Source organism: Hippoglossus hippoglossus, chromosome 21, assembly GCF_009819705.1.
Source record: "Hippoglossus hippoglossus isolate fHipHip1 chromosome 21, fHipHip1.pri, whole genome shotgun sequence".
Classification (NCBI taxonomy): Eukaryota; Metazoa; Chordata; class Actinopteri; order Pleuronectiformes; family Pleuronectidae; genus Hippoglossus; species Hippoglossus hippoglossus.
Genome location: NC_047171.1, coordinates 11702798 through 11721846, shown reverse-complemented (window position 1 = coordinate 11721846; position 19049 = coordinate 11702798). Strand labels below are relative to the sequence as shown.

Here is a 19049-nt window from a genome sequence, read left to right as displayed (position 1 = left end):
AAAGGTCAGAAGCGTCAGGCCTTTTCATAGCCAGCTGTTAAGTGAGACTTCGTACACAGCGGATATCTTGGCAGATGCCAAACAGCGATGAGGCTCCTGATGGTTCGTAGGGTGATTAATATGCTACGAGATTTACGGGCCAGATGATAGAAACACAACAGTGGGTGCCTGATGACTGCTCAGACGCCCAGCGCGCATCTATCAGCAGCTGCCAGACTTCATACGTGGACAACTTCATATTCAGAGACATTCGATCCGGAGTTTCACCCAACCAGTTTTAAACCGCCCCTTGTTTCTGTACTCCATAGAGAGGGAGGAGATGTAATCTGTGTGATTAATAACTCACTATGAATGAGCGGATAAATGGGAGCTAGATAGTTCGCACTGCTTAATGTAGTTGGTTACATTCATTTAACAACAAATTAAATCAAGACACAAACTCCAAGGTCTGTAAACACATGATTATTAGGCATCTGCTTTTTCAGCATTATTGACACTGGGTTATTTTGAACTGCTTAATGGACACTTTCACATCTTTTCACTGTCAGTGCCAGTTTTTTTTCATTCCCTTTGTCCTGCATCGGTGCCGCGGCCTGATATCCATTTATTGATAGTGCCTGGATGAAGATTACTATTGCACCACAGCATTAGGATGCCAAAATATCACTTCTATGGCTAACCTTTTTTATTACTGCCCATTTCACCAGTTTTCTGGTACATTAGGAGCGGAAGTTACAGTATTAGTGGTGTTTTTGGAACCAGTAAAACATCTGAGGTAACTGGATCCAGTGGAAAGCATCAGCAAATGTTTCCCTGGGGTTCCTGACGCTGTGCTCTTTCTACAGAGCACGTAATCTGCCCTGAAGAATACACAGTAAATTACATTAGAACTCATGTGGTTTTGCTTGTGTAGTCTCTGGGATTCAGCAGAGTTCACTCCTTCGCCCGCCCTGGTGACACTGGCACCTGCTGTTGCCATGGAGCCCCGAGCAGCAGAAACATGCCATGTTATGACTGGCTGTAAATAGCTTATTGCACACAGGTGAGTTGAGCTTTGCACACAGGTGAATGTACAGTGTTCGCTGCTTTTAAGCGTTCGCTCTCTTGTGTGGAAGGCAGCGGCCTGGCCTGGTTTTCTTCCAGTTTGCTGACGTGAGCTGAGTGCGTCTCCCAACCCGGGAGAGGCATTGCTGCAGCCACATGGGTGCAAGATAGGCTGCTTAGGGCTGGATTACCAAACAGGCAGAGCAAAGAACTGCCAGGAGACACAAAGTTGTTGATCAGTAATTAAATGCAAATTTGTCAGAGAACGTCCACATTTCAAGTTTAGTAGGTCCTGCTATATTATCCAAATACTGTGGCCCTCTCTGTCAATATCCACTTTGCTTGAGGATATCATGGACTCACATAGTCCTAAATATATTTCTGTTAAGTCAAATTATCCCTCTGTAACTCAACCACACACAGGGCAGGTGTTGTCTCAGGAAAGGAGCAATATTTCAATGTTGTTCATGATCAAGACCTTAAAACAGGTTTATCTGGCTTTTTATACCATTTCACAAAAACAGAACATGTGTAATAAAAGTAATAACACAATTTATTTATATAGCACTTTGGAACAATGCTTATATACACTCTACACAGGATTTAAAAAGCAGCGGAAAGTAAATAAACATAATATATTATAATCATAATCAAACGTTAATTTAAGTGGTTTTTTGGTAGCTTTTATCCTGTTTATATTTCTTTTACCTCTTTTAATATCTTCACCTCTTTTATTCTACTCATTTTAATATTTTATTTTGCCTGAAAAATGTTCAAATCGCTGCCTCCAATTTAGATTTCTTTAAATGTTTTCTCTGTGTTGTATTGTACAGCACCTTCGATCAACCTAGGCACCAAATGTGCTTTATAAATAAAACTGTGTCACCTCGCCTGGCGTTTTGGAGGTGGACAGCTCAGTGTCCGATTTGTACACGTGGAGTTGGAGAAAGTGAATTTCTGTAATAATCAAATTCCCTTTGGGACAGTGTGTGTGTGTCCCAGTGGTGTTATACAGTATGTGTCTGTCTTTTATTTTGTAATGTGTCCTTTAAAGACCTCTGGATTATGAACCTGTTCTGAACTATTTGACCTGGGTTAGGGTTAGGGAGATGAGGACAGAGGTCATGTCCATGCAGCAGGAGACAGACAGACAGACAGGAGGTGTGTGTGTGTGTGTGTCTGCAGCAGTTGAATGGCTGTGACACACACACACACACACTTTCTCTCCTGCTCTCTCTCTCTCTCTCTCATTCACATGTCTTTATCAGAGGTCTGCAGCGCTAATCCTCTTAAACTCCAGTCAGCAGAGGCGGAGCTGAAGCTCTCTCTGCGCTGCGCAGTTCCCTGGCCCGCTCACCGGCTGTGAGTGACAGGACGCTTCTCGGGTCGCGGCGCGGCAGACGACACTTCCCAGCCCCGCGATGTGCGACGTGTGGCGGTCGCCGTAGAGGAGCTGCGTGGTCGCTGCGGTCGGAGGAGGCGTCGGCAGATGCGGCTCTTGCGATGAGTTGTTCCGGGAAGCGGAGCGTTCAGGCGGCGTTGATCCTCGTGTGTGTCGCCCAGCTGACTGCAGGTACAGCTCCTCGGTCTGTTGCCCGTTCACCCAGAGCAGCCCGCGGTCAGTCACTCTGTGTCTGTAGGTTCCATGTGAGCCGTTCAGCTGCAGGAACAACGTGGGCTGAAGTTTACTCCACTTTTCAATCACTTGTTTTCTGTTCATCAAGAAACAACCTGACAGCAAACCACATGTTTATTTAACTTTGACACGCTCATTATTTTATACAAACAAAGTTACATCATAATGGACCACAATTTATTTATCTATATATGTATTTATATATATGTGTACTTTTGTAAATACACATGTGTATTTATATTAATGCTTTTATACACACACACTTGTATATATATATATATAGTAAAAATAACCTTTTATTAAAGCCATAATAAAAGCAAAACGATTATACAAAGTAGAACAAGTCTTTTTGCTAGCATTTTGCATATATATACACATATACACGCACATATATACACACATACATACATTTACAAAATCTTAGTGGTGTTTGCTGTTGCTTTTAAGGTTCTGAATTTAAAAGACTTTAACACATATGTATTTCTTCATATAAAATATCTCCTAATGAAAAGTGTATAATATTGTCACCTTCACTCCTCATTGCCATTTCAAAGTCAGGACTCGTGCTGTAGGATCAGTTTCTTTCATCTTCATTCCTATGAATATTCTATTAGTGTTTGATTTGTTAAGGATTGTTTTTTTGGGGTTAAATTCAAGAAATACCCAATTTGCTATTTGCCAATTTGACTATATTCACACAAATTAGATAGTTGTCAGTAATCTGCAGCACTTTTGACGAGTGATTGCTTATTTCGATCATTTCTCAAGAAGTAATACCAGACCCTCCTCTGGTTCAAGCCTCTCTAATGTGACGATCTGCAGCTTTTTTTGTCACATGTGATTTTCTTTGGATTTCTTCAACGCTGCTTTGGACTAAATGAGAATTTTTAAGTTGTCACATTTGTCTCTCACGAGTTTTCATTCACAAGTTTCATCATTTTCAGACATTTTATAGACCAGACAATTCATTGTAAAAATAATTAGCAGTCCTGAAAATAATAGTTACACAAACTCATTAATGCATTCTCATTATATAATTTTATTTATTTGTATTTGATATTATACCTTGTAAATGAAGTTCCAGTCACTATTAACAACTCAAATCCCTCCTATGCAAACACAGTCAAATAAAAAAACAGCCACAGTGGAAGAAATCCACCACAAAAGATGTCAACTAAAGTGAAATATGCACCTGTTTGACAGCAAGGTGTGTGGGAGCTGTTATAGCATATTTCCAATGCAGCAGGTAATTTGGTTAATTTTAGAAGAGACCAAAGTTTGTCAGACCTGTTTCATACTTTTCTTTATTCAACATACTTGAACACATAAATTCAGCTCGTCAGTGAAGATTTGCTGATTCCAGGTTGTGTAACGCAGGTGAATTGATATAGTCTTGCATTGTATCTCTCATATTGCTCCCTTTTGCAATATGAGTTAATTTCTGCTTAAGAATAGATTGTTTTGCGAGTATACAAACCTCTGAGCATTGTACTTATACGTATTATTTATAAAAAAAAAAATCCATTACAAAAATCTATTCAGAAATGAGAAATGTTAACATGAGCAGTAATTGAAAAACTGTGCACGTCCACTTATGCCTGTTGTCGGCCTCTTTCAAACATTCCTCTATTATTGGCAACATTTTGAATGTTAATTCAATGGATTCCAATTGTTCTATAGGAATCCGCCGGCCTCAGGGACTGGCTACCCTGTCTTTGATACTCTTTTTGCGTCATATTGGTTCAGTTTAATTACCAGACATCACACAGCAAGTCACCCCCCCCTCATGCAGTCCTCTTAGCATTGTACCCCCCTCAAAGATTACCTCCGCACAAAAGCCTCATGCCCAATCTACAGAGCATCTCAGAGAAGGAGTTCAGCTCTACCTCACTCCATATTCTCAGCGACACATATTTGGTTGTGTTCAGGAGCACAAGCTTTGTTCCTTTAGGAAATGATTCATCGTTCGTAGGACCGGGATTAAGGGGAGCTGCAGAGCCGGATCTGTTAAGAGTTCTTAGGGAATGATGGGAAATGTGTGCGAACATATTCCATTGTTTTAAAGCAGAATGCCTCTCCATCACTTTTAGTTTCAGCGTCACTGATATATTTTGTAATTGAGTAACAGCTTCATCTAAAACAACTGTGTCCGCCGTAATCAAAACAAGGTCTTAAAACCTTCAAGGACAAGCAGCTAAAAAAAACAAACAGTGACTTCAAAACCGATTGCGGTTATTGCACCTCAAAAGTCCAATTCCACAGCAGCTTTCATCCAATTTTGAAGTGCATTCGCTTTGCTTTTATGATTTAAAAGTCTTTTGAACTCACAGTCAGTATGAAGGAGCATGTAAAGAGACTGATGACAGGCCCGATCACCTGCTGCCATAAAAACTCAAGCAGAGACAGTGGGAAATGCAGCTGTGTGCAGATGTAGGGGTGTGTGAATATAACGTGGGAAACTCTACTGGTGTGCAACAGTTTCCCAGTTGTGTTACAGTGTCTCATCAGTGTGCGGCTCAGTGAGGCTGCAGTGCAACATGCAGGCAACGCACTCCTCCACTCCAAGGATTCATATCCTTTATTCCACTGTGCTCATCATTTTGTCAAAGGAAGTAAGGGATATTTTATAGGACGTTGGAAGGTCTACAGATCTAAATTCATGTCACACCTGCAGAGGCCAAAGACTTCACTTGTCATGTAAATACTGCAGAGTGATGCTGAAGTTTTTTTCTATTCAGGTTGTCTGATTAGCAAAAACATTACAGTGGATCCCATGTGACTGAAAATCACTGGCGTAATATTGACATACATGATGTGGAGCAGTAAACACACTAAAATAATATTTAACTTTAATTATATTTAATCTAATTCTTATTTTAGAACCTTTTTCTGACACTTGTGTTATTCTGACTTGTGAGATTATTTTCTGTTTTGCAGACTGAAGAGTTTTGGTGTTAATGGCACGAATAACTCTAAACAATGGAGAGAACTTTTAATCACTTCTTCCCTGACAAAAGCCATGATTAGAAATTATTAAACACACACACGCTTTAAAAAACTCCTTAGTTACAGTGCTACAGAAAAAAAACCTTTATTTTAGCAACATTGTCCTTGAGAAAGTTGTTGCCAGGCAACTCTCAGGTATGCGGTAAAAATCAAATACATATTTGTCACATTTTAGTCAGGTTTTTCCTGAACCGAAATACGAATCTATTCTTTTTCTGTCTCCTGATTTTGTTACGTGGTCTGCTTGACTGCTGGAGTAGTTGTATGAAGGCCTTGAAAAGATAAAAAGGTTTATTATGTTCTATATTTTTCCAATTGTCTATAAATCTGACCAGAAGACAAAAGATTATCTCTTAAATGTACAGGGTCGTGCCACATTTTCCTTTCTTTCAATGAACATGGGCAATCGATCATTTTGACTCGAATCTACACGACATTCATGCAGCAAATGTATATTAATCTGTGGCTGAATACTGTCATAGTTCCCAAAAATGTACGATCAGTTCCTTTATGAGTAAAGTTGATCCTTCAGTGCTCAGCTGTGTAGAAACGACAGTACTGTCAGTGCAGCAGGTACAACTGTACTCAGGATTGTGTGCCATGAGGTCAAGGTAGAATTTATTATCATTGTCTCATTAATACCCAGGATAAAGTGGAACTAAATTGCATACCCTCAATGCTCCTTGTTCTCCCCCGCTTCTCTCTTTCAAAAAATTAGCTTTATATTAATTTGCTACATGGATGTGGATCTTTCATTTAAGCCATTTGACCTCAGTTCTTACAGATTTGTTTAGCAGCTCTCAAGGACTAGTATCTTTAGATATCATGTAAAACACTGACAAAAAGAATTACAGATTTCACTTGCCGAATCCATGCATTGGATAATTGAAATCAAATTCAAAGCTGAGTTACAGAGGCAGGAATCACATCACGAGTGCTGAACATATCCTGAAAGGTTCCTTATGATTCTTCCAGTTGTGCAATGTATAGTTTGATATCTTATCTTGTCTGCCAAGATTGGCCTCCAGGGGTTAAAAATAGCACTTTTACACTTCACACAGTTCAGTAAATCGGACAGTTTTTTGTATTTTGTTTTATTGTTTTTTAAATGCAGGTTGAAATCAAACAGAGCTGGTGGTTTTTAATTTCCTCTAAAACATGAAAACATGTTTGACCAGAAAAAAAAATCCATGAGGATGAACTGTATCGAAACGTCCTATAGTGTCAGATGTACTTTATCAAAGAAGTTGTGGTATTTTACCAAAAGTAGATGTGAAACTGACATGAATGAATCCCTAAGAGGTGCGTTGGTAGAAGACGATCAGAATTTCCAGACACTAAATATGTTGTAATGTCTTAATATCATAGTTACAAGATGGAATTGTCTTGCAAATGCCTAACTTCACTCATTGCATAGACTTCAGACAGCAGCCATCAGCTTTTAAGGGATATTACACAGTAAGATACTGTTATTGAATGTGGATTTTTGAAGAGGTGTTGTTCAAAACTACCAATATCAGTTTATCTTAGTTATCATTTGTGAATACTGGGAGGCTTCATGCATCATCAGGCATATTAAAACCGGAGCTACCTTAAAAAATAGCCCCATAAAGTGATCTTCACACAGTAATTTCCAGGTTGTTCCAGTGAGCAGGTATAGATGCAGCCTTCCTAATCAATCACTCAAAGTGTTATCAAACAAAGTATGACAGCATTCCCAAGTAGAACACAAGATTATGTGGGTGTTAAAGTAAGAGGCATTACACTGGTTCCTCCACCTCCAGCCATTTAGGAGCCGAGTCCTTACATAACGAGAGCATCCTGCGTCAAAAGAGTTAAAGACCATTGACCAAAAACATTCTGCGGATGAAACAGATTCTCTTGAGTCTTATTTCTCTTTTTCACAAACTGCTGGCTTAACAACTGGAAAGTTTCCTGGAAAGTAAACCGTTATCCGTCTAACCATCTTGACTGATGCCGTGTGTTTCAGGTCTGAAGTGTGTGTGTCAGCTGTGCGCCAACCACACCTGCGAGACGACCTCAGGCGGCGCCTGCTGGAACTCGGTGATGTTGATTGACGGGACGGAGGAGACGGTGAAGTCCTGCCTGTCGCCCACTGAGATGAAGGGCCAGGTCTTCTGCTACAGCTCCCGCAACGTCTCCAAGAGGAACTGCTGCTTCACTGATTTCTGCAACAATGAGACTCTGCACCTACACACAGGTAAACCCAGGTCCAATATAGGATCGTTATTTTTATTTCTAGACAAGGTGGGTTTAAAAATATGCTGCACTAATGATCGTCTTTAAAAAACATGGATTCATCCATTCAGACAGCCAGCGGTCTCTGCATTCACTCGACAGCAGCGCAATCAGTGTGGGATTTCCCACTCATTCTGGCCCCGGCTAGACGAGGTGGATGCTGATCCTTCTAGATCCTATGACATAACAAATTTGGCAGAGGCTGTGGGATGGCGGTTAGTGATCCTCACCCGCCCTCGCCTGATTTATAAATAAATACCTTGCCAGGCCTGTCGTCCTACGGCAAGTTAAAAGCCTCTCATGGGTCTGCAGGGTGGAAGTGGGGGGGGGGGGGTCTTTACACCTGTGGATACACAACTCAGTGGGAGATGTGGGAGGTAAGGGTCACTCGTTGGCTCAGTTGATGTATTATATGTATTTATTTGACTGTTCATTTGTTTATCTAGTTTGACTTCTTGGTAATTTGAATCATTTAAAGGCTGATGTAAATTGGATCATTCATTAACAATATAAATCAGATTTGTTAAAGGACATTTTATGCTTTTTCAGTTTCACCTTCTCTTAGTATGTTAAAGGTTTTTTGTGCATGTTTAAGGTGTTTACAGCTAAAAAGCCCAAAGTCTGCGGGACAGGGAGCTCCTCTCCTCCACAGACAACTCCTGACCCACCTCGTCAGTAGTACGGCGACGACCTGGCTTTACCCGGGCATCGTGACGTCACGATGCCCGGGTAAAGCGAAAGTGGAGGCTGATATGTCCCACACGTGCTTGCAGCGGTTGACCAATTACAACAGAGGTAGCCAGCTGGCCAATCAGAGCAGACTTCATCGGGAGGGGGGCCTTAAAGAGACAGGAGCTAAACCCCAGACAGAGGCTGAAAAGAGGAGCTGCAGCAATGGACAGTGTGAGGAGTGTGACGCATTTGTTTTTGCCGCATTGGGAGCAGAACTGAAAATACATACGTTTGACATGCCTCGTAAAGTTGATATGATTAACGTTAGCAATTGTGTTTCTGTCCACATATATATTAATTTGTTGCCATGTTTAGTGCCGTGAAGGTTGAGTAAACTTTTACAGAGCTTTTGCTGCAAAACAGCTGCCTGCTGCTGCTGGACATGTGGTAGAGGAGACTCAGACAAGTTGTGAGAATATATGATGCTTGAAAACTCCTTATAGCTGAAGAGACCTGTAGAGCCAGGTGAGAATTATATGTGAGTCTGGCACCATAACTTTAATTTGACATATTATATAGTCATTTGATCATTGTTCATTTGAAAGTATTGATTTGTGCAGCTTGAAATTAATTAAAAATGAAGCACAACTTTGTAACAGCATTGTAGTCCCAAAGAGTGAGAGGCATCTGACTGGCCTGGTTTAAATTGGGATTCAATTTGAAACGTTTTACTGTGTAACTATTAAATGAAGCTTTGCCAATCCACTGAATTTTTTGGCTGATTTTAAAATTTAACTAACCAGCTAATCATATCATATTACATCTTAATCTCCTGGTCATTTCCTCAGTTAATCAGTTGTTCTGTGAAATAAATGTTTGTCTCATTGCTGCTGTTTATTCCGGTGGCTACAATTCATATTTCGAGTGTTACACATGTTTCTTAGAACCCATGCACCTCTTTCTGCATTTTTTAGTATTGACAATATTTACCCTTGGTCAATGTGTGAAACAAACATTCATCCATTCTTAATTTTTGACACCAGATAAACTAGGAGAACTACACTACCGTTCAAAAGTTTGGGGTCACCCAGACAATTTCGTGTTTTCCATGAAAACTCACTTTTATTTATCAAATGAGTTGCAAAATGAATAGAAAATATAGTCAAGACATTGACAAGGTTAGAAATAATGATTTTTATTTGAAATATTAATTTTGTTCTTCAAACTTTGCTTTCGTCAAAGAATGCTCCATTTGCAGCAATTACAGCATTGCAGACCTTTGGCATTCTAGCTGTTAATTTGTTGAGGTAATCTGTAGAAATTTCACCCCCCGCTTCCTGAAGCACCTCCCACAAGTTGGATTGGCTTGATGGGCACTTCTTGCGTACCATACGGTCAAGCTGCTCCCACAACAGCTCAATGGGGTTGAGATCTGGTGACTGCGCTGGCCACTCCATTACAGACAGCATACTAGCTGCCTGCTTCTTCCCTAAATAGTTCTTGCATAATGTTGAGGTGTGCTTTGGGTCATTGTCCTGTTGTAGGAGGAAATTGGCTCCAATCAAGCGCTGTCCACAGGGTATGGCATGGCATTGCAAAATGGAGTGATAGCCTTCCTTATTTAAAATCCCTTTTACCTTGTACAAATCTCCCACTTTACCAGCACCAAAGCAGCCCCAGACCATCACATTACCTCCACCATGCTTGACAGATGGCGTCAGGCACTCTTCCAGCATCTTTTCACCTGTTCTGTGTCTCACAAATGTTCTTCTGTGTGATCCAAACACCTCAAACTTTGATTCGTCTGTCCATAACACTTTTTTCCAATCTTCCTCTGTCCAATGTCTGTGTTCTTTTGCCCATATCAATCTTTTCTTTTTATTGGCCAGTCTCAGATATGGCTTTTTCTTTGCCACTCTGCCTAGAAGGCCAGCATCCCGGCGTCGCCTCTTCACTGTAGACGTTGACACTGGTGTTTTGCGAGTACCATTTAAAGAAGCTGCCAGTTGAGGACCTGTGAGGCGTCTATTTCTCAAACTAGAGACTCTAATATACTTGTCTTCTTGCTGAGTTGTGCACCGGGGCCTCCCACTTCTCTTTTTACTCTGGTTAGAGCCCGTTTGTGCTGTTCTCTGAAGGGAGTAGTACACACCGTTGTAGGAAATTTTCAGTTTCTTCGCAATTTCTCGCATGGAATAGCCTTCATTTCTAAGAACAAGAACAGACTGGCGAGTTTCACATGAAAGTTCTCTTTTTCTGGCCATTTTGAGAGAACCCACAAATGTGATGCTCCAGATACTCAACTAGCTCAAAGGAAGGCCAGTTTTATAGCTTCTCTCACCAGCAAAACAGTTTTCAGTTGTGCTAACATAATTGCACAAGGGTTTTCAAGGGTTTTCTAATCATCCTTTAGTCTTCTAAGGCGATTAGCAAACACAATGTACCATTAGAACACTGGAGTGATAGTTGCTGGAAATGGGCCTCTATACACCTATGTAGATATTTCATTAAAAACCAGACGTTTCCACCTAGAATAGTCATTTACCACATTAACAATGTATAGAGTGTATTTCTGATTAATTTAATGTTATCTTCATTGAAAAAAACAGTGCTTTTCTTTGAAAAATAAGGAAATTTCTAAGTGACCCCAAACTTTTGAACGGTAGTGTAAGTGTTTTTTCTTCTGCTGATGTATGCATCTAAAATACTTTAAGTTAGACGGGATTGTCAGAGAAAGGTCACTTTGATAAAATGCAGAGGTTATACAGGAGATTTAAAGTGAGAGGCGCTGCAGACTGTTGATGAGACGGGTCGGGGGCGACAGCCTGAAGCTGTGATGGTGCTGACTGTGAATGAGAACACTGACAATGAGTCTGTTCCAATATCAGTGCATGAGCTCATGCATGCGCTGTGTTATTTATTGTTCATACATGGAAACTGCATGTCCGTCAGTGCTTCTCTGCAGGACTCAACGGTAGAGTTCACTTGTTTTGTACTTTAACACCTTTGCTTCTGTTTTTGTCATTTCCAACTATTTACTTAGATGAGTCAAACAAATAAGTTGAAAAATTGAGATCGATGCTGAGCTCACCTCTTTGTCCCAGACAGTCTGTAGAAAATATTTTTTGTCACTCGGCTAGACAAGAGTAAATCCTTTGCACCATATCTGCCGAGCTCCAGTTGGACACATGGCAGGATATGTTTTTAGGTAAAAGGCTAAATATGTCTTAGGAAACTGTGGTTTAGTTCAGGACGTGTTGCTCTGCACATTGGGCCATCTGCAGATGTTGCACGTTGCTCTCCTGGTGAGGACATTTCATGCTTTGGAGAAAAAAAAATGTTCTTAGGTTTTGTGTTTTTAAAAATCAGCATTATTATTATTATTAAAATACTTTCTTATTAAAAAAGTTTTTAGTTCCTGCAATAATTTCTCAAGTTGATTACTCACAAGAAAAAAAAAATCCAGGTGTCTTCCGAACTTCTTATTTTGCTTTTTGCATTCCTTGCGTTTCCCAGCTGTTAAACAGTAGATATGCTACAGTGCTACAGTATTCACTGTGAGCACCTTTGTAAGAATACCAGTAAATCTCATATTATTACCACCGTGCCCACCAGCTCTGCTTTATGTGTTTGTGTCGAGTTCTCCTTTGTCCGCCCACACAGAAAGAATGAAGGTCAGTGGTAGAGATGCCAGGTTACATTGTTTTGCCAAACCCACAGTTTATTACAAGGTCTCACTCACAGTGCAACTGCTCTCCATCAGCCGATGTCACATTTTTTAAATCAAGAGGATAAAAATGAGACAGAAAAACATTCTGACTTTTTGGAGAGGACTTGGAGAGGACTTGGAGAGGATAAATATTATCGGCACAGTGCCTCTGTATCTCTTAATCTCACTTTTGATTAATGATATTTACCGGCTGATTGAAATTTGTGGCCCTCTGGGGGGGGGGGAAATAGTTTTTTTGGCAGCCATAACTGTTAAATTTCAATTTCTCAAAATGTTTAGATTGCCAACTGGCTGTGTCTGAAAAGTGCGATACAGTACATTAGACAAGGCTGTCAGCACATTTCAGCCCTGAGATGAAACACCAATAAAATATATTGTTTACTCCAGTGAATGATTTCAACCCACAATCTGTATGCAACTCACTTAATGCCATAACCAACAATGACCACCAGAGGCTGCAACAATCATAGGGGGTTCAGTGACCAAAAAGCCCTCCTCAACCTACTGATTGTATGAATTTATGCTATAAAATCTTATATATGGATTTGATTCTCATTGCCATGTTGTGTCATGTATATTTATTGTCAGAGAGGCCTTTGGAAGAACCTGAAAGCTGGAGCAGGCTGCAGCTCTCGGTGGTGATCCTGGTGCCGTCCTGCCTGCTGTGTGTGGGGGTCCTTCTCGGCGTGTTCGTCGTGCAGGGCCACTACTGTGCCTACAGTCGAGCCCACAAGCATGACCCCGAGGACCCCCTGGATGACCAGATGATCATGTCAGCGGACAAATGTCTCCAGGATCTGATCTATGACATGAGCACCTCGGGCTCTGGATCAGGTGAGAGAGAACGCCGCCAGCTGTCTCAACCGGTCAGGGCACTGCAGGCTGTGACGGTCGCTGTTTGATTTATTCTGGGCTGGTAAAGCCGCTAAGTAATATGTAATGATTGCATATTTATATATTAATGTTTTAATGACTTCTACTGAGACAGACACATTTTCTCAGCTGCTCGTAGCCGTCCTGGTTGTAATATTTGCTTTGCGTCTCACAGGTCTGCCACTGCTGGTGCAGAGAACCATAGCTCGGACCATCGTGCTGCAGGTGACTATTGGGAAGGGTCGATTCGGTGAGGTGTGGCGGGGCAAGTGGCGAGGGGAGGACGTGGCGGTGAAGATCTTCTCCACCAGGGACGAGAGGTCCTGGTTTCGTGAGGCAGAGATTTATCAGACCATCTTGCTCAGACACGAGAACATCCTGGGATTCATTGCTGCAGACAGCAAAGGTGTATAACGAGCTCTATAGCTGTAATATCTTGATTTTAGTTCAAATACACAGTTACGTGCTGCCACTGTTCCCAACATGTGACTGTGTTATTGACTGTGTGCTGCAGATAACGGCCTGTGGACTCAGCTCTGGCTGGTGTCGGAGTACCATGAGCACGGCTCCCTGTATGATTACCTGAACAGGTACACGGTGTCGATGGAGGGCATGGTCGTCCTGGCCTTATCAATAGCCAGTGGGCTGGCCCATCTCCACATGGAAATCATTGGCACCCAGGGTGAGACTGCACTTAGTAAAATGAAGAGACTGAATCCTGAAACAAAGACGTCATATCAGAGAATTTAAAGGACACTTGTGTGAACTGTGAAAATCTCCTTGGACAAAACAGAAGAATTATCATAACTCAGATTCTTACTCCGATGGTCCGTTTGATAAATGAGACTAATTTAGGGCCGCAGCTATTTTATGTTTTCATTAACAATTAATCTGTTAATTACATTTTTAAATGAATCTATTTGCCCTTAAGTCTAAAATATAAAAAAAATTGTAAAAATGTCCCAAGGTGGCACCAGAGAAAAGCAGAAAACTCTCACTTTGGAGAAGCTGCAATCGGAAAATATATTTTGAAAACTTGTTTCCCATAAATTCCGTCATGAGTGAGTCTTCAGCTTGGCGCTATCGTACACTTTATTTATTACACTCTATTTACCTTGAGAATTAGTGACCCACCTTTTCTCTTCCCTTAATCCACTCAACCTTCTACCTCCCTACTTATGCTCAACCTCACCCACATCCACTCATCCTTTGCTTGCACCTACTCGGGTCAACATCCATTCCTTCTTCCTCAACATCCAATATATAAATTTCAATTCAAACCTTTAAAGGTGAAGTGTGTTTAGGTGAACACACTTCAACGATTTAGGTGAAAGGGATCTATTGGCAGAAATTGAATATAAAATAATAATAATAATCCTAGTGATGTTTTCTCTAGTGTTTAATCAAAATTGTACGAATTGTTGTTTTCTTTACCCTAGAATGGATCCCTTACATTTATATACTTTATATTTACATCGGGAGCGGGTCCTCTCTAGGGAGGCTGCCATGTTTTTTACAGTAGCCCAAACTGGACAAACTTAACCTTTTGAGTTTTTATGACGACTGAAGCTACCACAGGTTCTCTCTCATGTTTGGAAGGGGAGGGTGAGGTGTGGGGTATTCAGCTGCAACATGCAAGTTCACCACTAGATGTCACTAAATTCCACTCACTGAACCTTTAAGTCGCATAGTGTTGGGGAGTGGTCCTTACATATCAGAATACCACAGAACAGATGTAGTGCAGATGTTTTATTGCTCATTAATTCTGCAAAAGCATTCTAATTTTCACTCATCTGTGAAAGATCCATGATAATTGTCTCAACATGAATCTATTTTCGGGGGATTATAACTGTATTTCTCACCTTGTTGATTCTTCAAGGGAAACCTGCCATCGCTCACAGAGACCTCAAGTCCAAAAATGTCCTGGTGAAGAACAACGGCACAGCGGTCATCGCAGATTTGGGTATGGCCGTTAAACACGACTCCAACACCAACACCATCGACATACCGCCCAACCACAGAGTGGGAACCAAAAGGTTGGATATGCAACGCACGGCAACACACACACACACACACACCCACACACACACACAAAGAAAGGTCTTTGCCATTACATTTGATGCTGCAAAATTTTCCATTCATCTAATAGTTTACATTGGCTTTTGAATTTCTCTGACGTCACCATGTTCTGAATTAAAACAAATACAAAATAAAAAAACAGGAACCCTGCCGTCTGCAGGGACATTACATCTGATAAATGTTGCTTGTTTTTCTGCGGCTGCTCCATATTTAGAAGATGATAATGTGTTGTGCAGTTCAGAATTCAGAGAACATGGGAGAGAGATTTACAACAAACCCTCACACTCAAATTAATGAAGGAAATGTGAGAGTTATTGGGCTTTTTTTTTTTATTACATTAGACCTTAATCATTTTGTCCTCTGCAGGTACATGGCCCCAGAAATTCTGGACGAGACGATCAATATGAGCAACTTTGAATCGTTCAAGCGAGCGGACATCTACTCGCTTGGCCTGGTGTTCTGGGAACTGGCCCGAAGATGCTCTATTAGGGGTATCTTAAACAACACACAGACACACGCACAATTGTTTATCTATATTTAAATATAAAGATACTTTAATGGATAAGTCATGAGGAAAGCTGTGGCTCTGACAGTACATCCGTGACGCCACTGATGCAAATGTACTTGTCCCAATAACACTCAGTTGTTATGTCAGTTTGTCCCCTGCACGCACTAATGATCAAGGTGCAACCGTGTGTTGTTTTTCATACACTGGACATCATCTGTCTTGTGTGTGGAACACGATCGTAAACACATTTTTCATTTTTACTTTCCGTTATTTTAACAGGACTTAATGAAGATTTCCAGCTGCCTTATTACGACCTTGTGCCTTCAGATCCAGCCGTCGAGGACATGAGGAAGGTGGTGTGCGATCAGAAGCTCCGACCCAGCATTCCCAACCAGTGGCAGAGCTGTGAGGTGAGACGGAAAACCAATCTATATGTAGCCTCATGTGAGATATTGTCAGGAGTGTGTCAAGGAACTTTGGGGGCCACAGGTAAAAGGGACCCTGGGGGCCCACATCAAACTGACCCTGTCGTACTGTGATTACACATAAATAATAGTAAAGAAGTTTTAAGTGCAAACCTCCGCCACCATCCCAGACCCATACCACTCATGTATGTCCCTTGGAATAATGTAGCCTTCTACTTGGTTATGTGAATGAGCAACACAAGAGACATGTCTTAGAAAGATATTAGACATGTATTAAAGATATTTTCACTATGTCAACACAGAATACCCATCAGTCGTGATCATATTAATGGATGAATCTGGAAACTTGTCATGGACCCCCTGGCAGTGCAGCAGGTTTTCCACCTCTGTCCATTTGTTGTTTGGTTTGTTTAATTGTAAGCAAGATTACGCAAAACCTACCGGACAAATTTCCACGAAACAAAGTGGAAAGATGTGGAATGAGTCAGGGAAGAACTCAGAAAAAAAATGTCTGGATCCAGATCAGGGGGCGGATCCAGGGATTTTTTTTCACTTTCATTAACATTGCGAGATCGGCTGTTTTTCAACATTTCCGTGACAGATTTTTATGAGTGTGTGAAATTTGGTGCAGATCCAAATAAAAATCCAGAGACAGATAATTAAAATGTGATTTCTTAACAGGACAGTTTGGGCTTTGGTGGAGGGATGCACTTTACTCTAGTTGTGTATTGTCATTATGTTACTTTCATAGATTTATCTTAGTGCTGTTGTTGTTGTTGTTGTTGTTATGTGGTATTACAGAACACCTGCAGTAAAATTGCATCAGGCTCATAGGGTAACAGTTCAAAGTTAGTTGTTTGTCTGAATTTCTCTAGTGCAAATAGGGTTGTTTAAATGGTACAATTTGAATTAATGTTTCCAGGGTAAAAAAATACATATATCTGAGAGAACAAAATGCACATTTTCACATTGATGAATGAGCTTCAGTTCATCCAACAGGCCTTTTTCAACATTTTCACTGTTTTTCCAGATAATTATTCATTTGGGGCCTAAATTTCTATGAGTGTTGGACCTTGGTATCTGTTTTACTGCGTGATATTCTAATTACCAATGTGAGTCTGTGTACTGTGTAATTGAAGCTCTTATTATTAATGTTATTCAAGGTCTTTAGCCTGTCGTCCATATGAGATGATATTTTGATCTTTTCTCCAGGCGATGCGTGTAATGGGCAAAGTGATGAGAGAGTGCTGGTACGCCAACTCCGCCGCTCGTCTCACTGCGCTGCGGGTCAAGAAAACCGTCTCTCAGCTGTCCATGATCAAGGATGTCAAAGAATAGCTGGGATTTCGTCGCCCCAGTGATGGAACCAGTGCAACAAGAGGAACTGGGAGCAAACAGGCAGAAACTGTCCTCTCTCTCTAACGGCCTGATGCTGCCCTCTTCAGGACGCAACCACACTGTTCACCCTCAGAGAGCTTCAGGTTGTCGTCGGTGCCAAAGTCTTGTAGGAGGTGTCTGATGCTGCTCTGCACACAGACAGCTAAAGCCACCTATCTGAACCAAACAGCTCAACCCTAGGTAGGAAGAGCCATACGTAATGAAAGTATGTTTAATGTATATATACATGTTATGTTGCTACCTCACACATTTAAGTTGCCAAAGCTTGAAGTTGCACATTGTGATGTTTTGTTTTGCGTGTGCCATATCTTGTAGCAAACACAGGGTTGCTGGGTAGTTAGTGTGCGAACTGACAATCACAAAGGACACCGGATTATAGAGGAAATCCATAACTGGCTCTGACTAGTTGTAAATGACACACATACCAGTACTATTGTATTCTATTGTACGGTTTGTTGACAGCTCCAGAATGGCTGCAGGAATACAGCTAAACCTTTTAGCTAAATATATATACAAGGATTTTATTCTTTTTAACTGTGATCTAGTGCTGATTATTGATTGTCTGCCACAAGCAGGGCTTTGTAAATGTCGGTCCAGTGGTCGGTTGGTCCAAATACCTCTACAACTGCTGGAATAACCTTTGATTCAGACGTTTATGTTCCCCTGAAGATGAACTTTGGATTCTCAGCCTTTTCATCTTGCAGCAATAGATAAAGAGAGTACAGTTGAGGCTCATAGAGAACAGTGTCAACTAATGAAACTAGGTCGTTTTGACCAAAACAACTATTTTCTCTGGCACCACCCTCAGGCTGAACTCTTGTGTTTGACTGACTTGTAGTAACGATGTAAGGACTGCAAAGATGTCTCCACGTTGTAAAAGCCTCATTAGACAACTTCTACTGTAAGAATATAAGTGCTGTTTAATATAAAAAAAAGAAGTTAAAGCAACACTATGTCACTTTAACTGAGCAACAGCGCCCCCTGCAGTCCCACATGGTGATTTACTCTGTTGGGTTCTGTGTTTCCATATAGAGAAAAAACATCAAATTCATTTTGAATCTGCTATTTTAGGGTAAAAAGTGCTGCTTAATCTAAGAACTCTTGAATTGAATTTTGCACATTTAACAGTTTCAGTTGCTGCAGAGAGCTGCTCTCTGACGGCTGATAAACTGAAGCTTATTCATGAATGTGTAAATGTGTGTTGTTGTTCTCTCAAATATATTTTTTTTACCCTTGAACCATTTATTCAAATTGTACAATTTAAACAACTAGATTTTAAATGTTATCCTATGAGCCTGATGCAATTCTACAGCAGATTGCTGTAATGCCACATGATGAAGACAACACAAACAACATAAATCAATGAAAATACAATAATTACAATACATAACTAGAATGACCTTCAGCAAAGTGCACAAT

General features: G+C 40.8%; 1 protein-coding gene across 2 annotated transcripts; it reads left to right on the top strand.

The window, feature by feature from the left end:
* Window positions 1–2426: 2426 nt before the first annotated feature.
* On the top strand, window positions 2427–18092 carry LOC117755125 (activin receptor type-1C). Of its 2 annotated transcripts, none has more exons than XM_034574660.1 (9): window positions 2427–2617; window positions 7677–7907; window positions 12936–13181; window positions 13396–13626; window positions 13735–13902; window positions 15100–15256; window positions 15666–15790; window positions 16135–16217; window positions 17445–18092. In XM_034574660.1, the coding sequence occupies exons 1-9, from the start codon at window positions 2548–2550 to the stop codon at window positions 17568–17570; spliced, it is 1437 nt and encodes a 478-aa protein (XP_034430551.1). In that variant the 5' UTR covers window positions 2427–2547; the 3' UTR covers window positions 17571–18092. The 2 variants fall into 2 exon arrangements, with proteins under 2 accessions (XP_034430551.1, XP_034430550.1); XM_034574659.1 differs by having other exon boundaries at window positions 16087–16217.
* The last annotated feature ends 957 nt before the right edge of the window (window positions 18093–19049 follow it).

Coding starts and splice junctions, on each gene's coding strand:
- LOC117755125 (XM_034574659.1), top strand. CDS start 2,548: ATGAGTTGTTCCGGGAAGCGGAGCGTTCAGGCGGCGTTGATCCTCGTG. Junction 13,627..13,734: donor CATTGCTGCAGACAGCAAAG/GTGTATAACGAG, acceptor TGTGTGCTGCAG/ATAACGGCCTGTGGACTCAG. Junction 15,257..15,665: donor CACAGAGTGGGAACCAAAAG/GTTGGATATGCA, acceptor TGTCCTCTGCAG/GTACATGGCCCCAGAAATTC.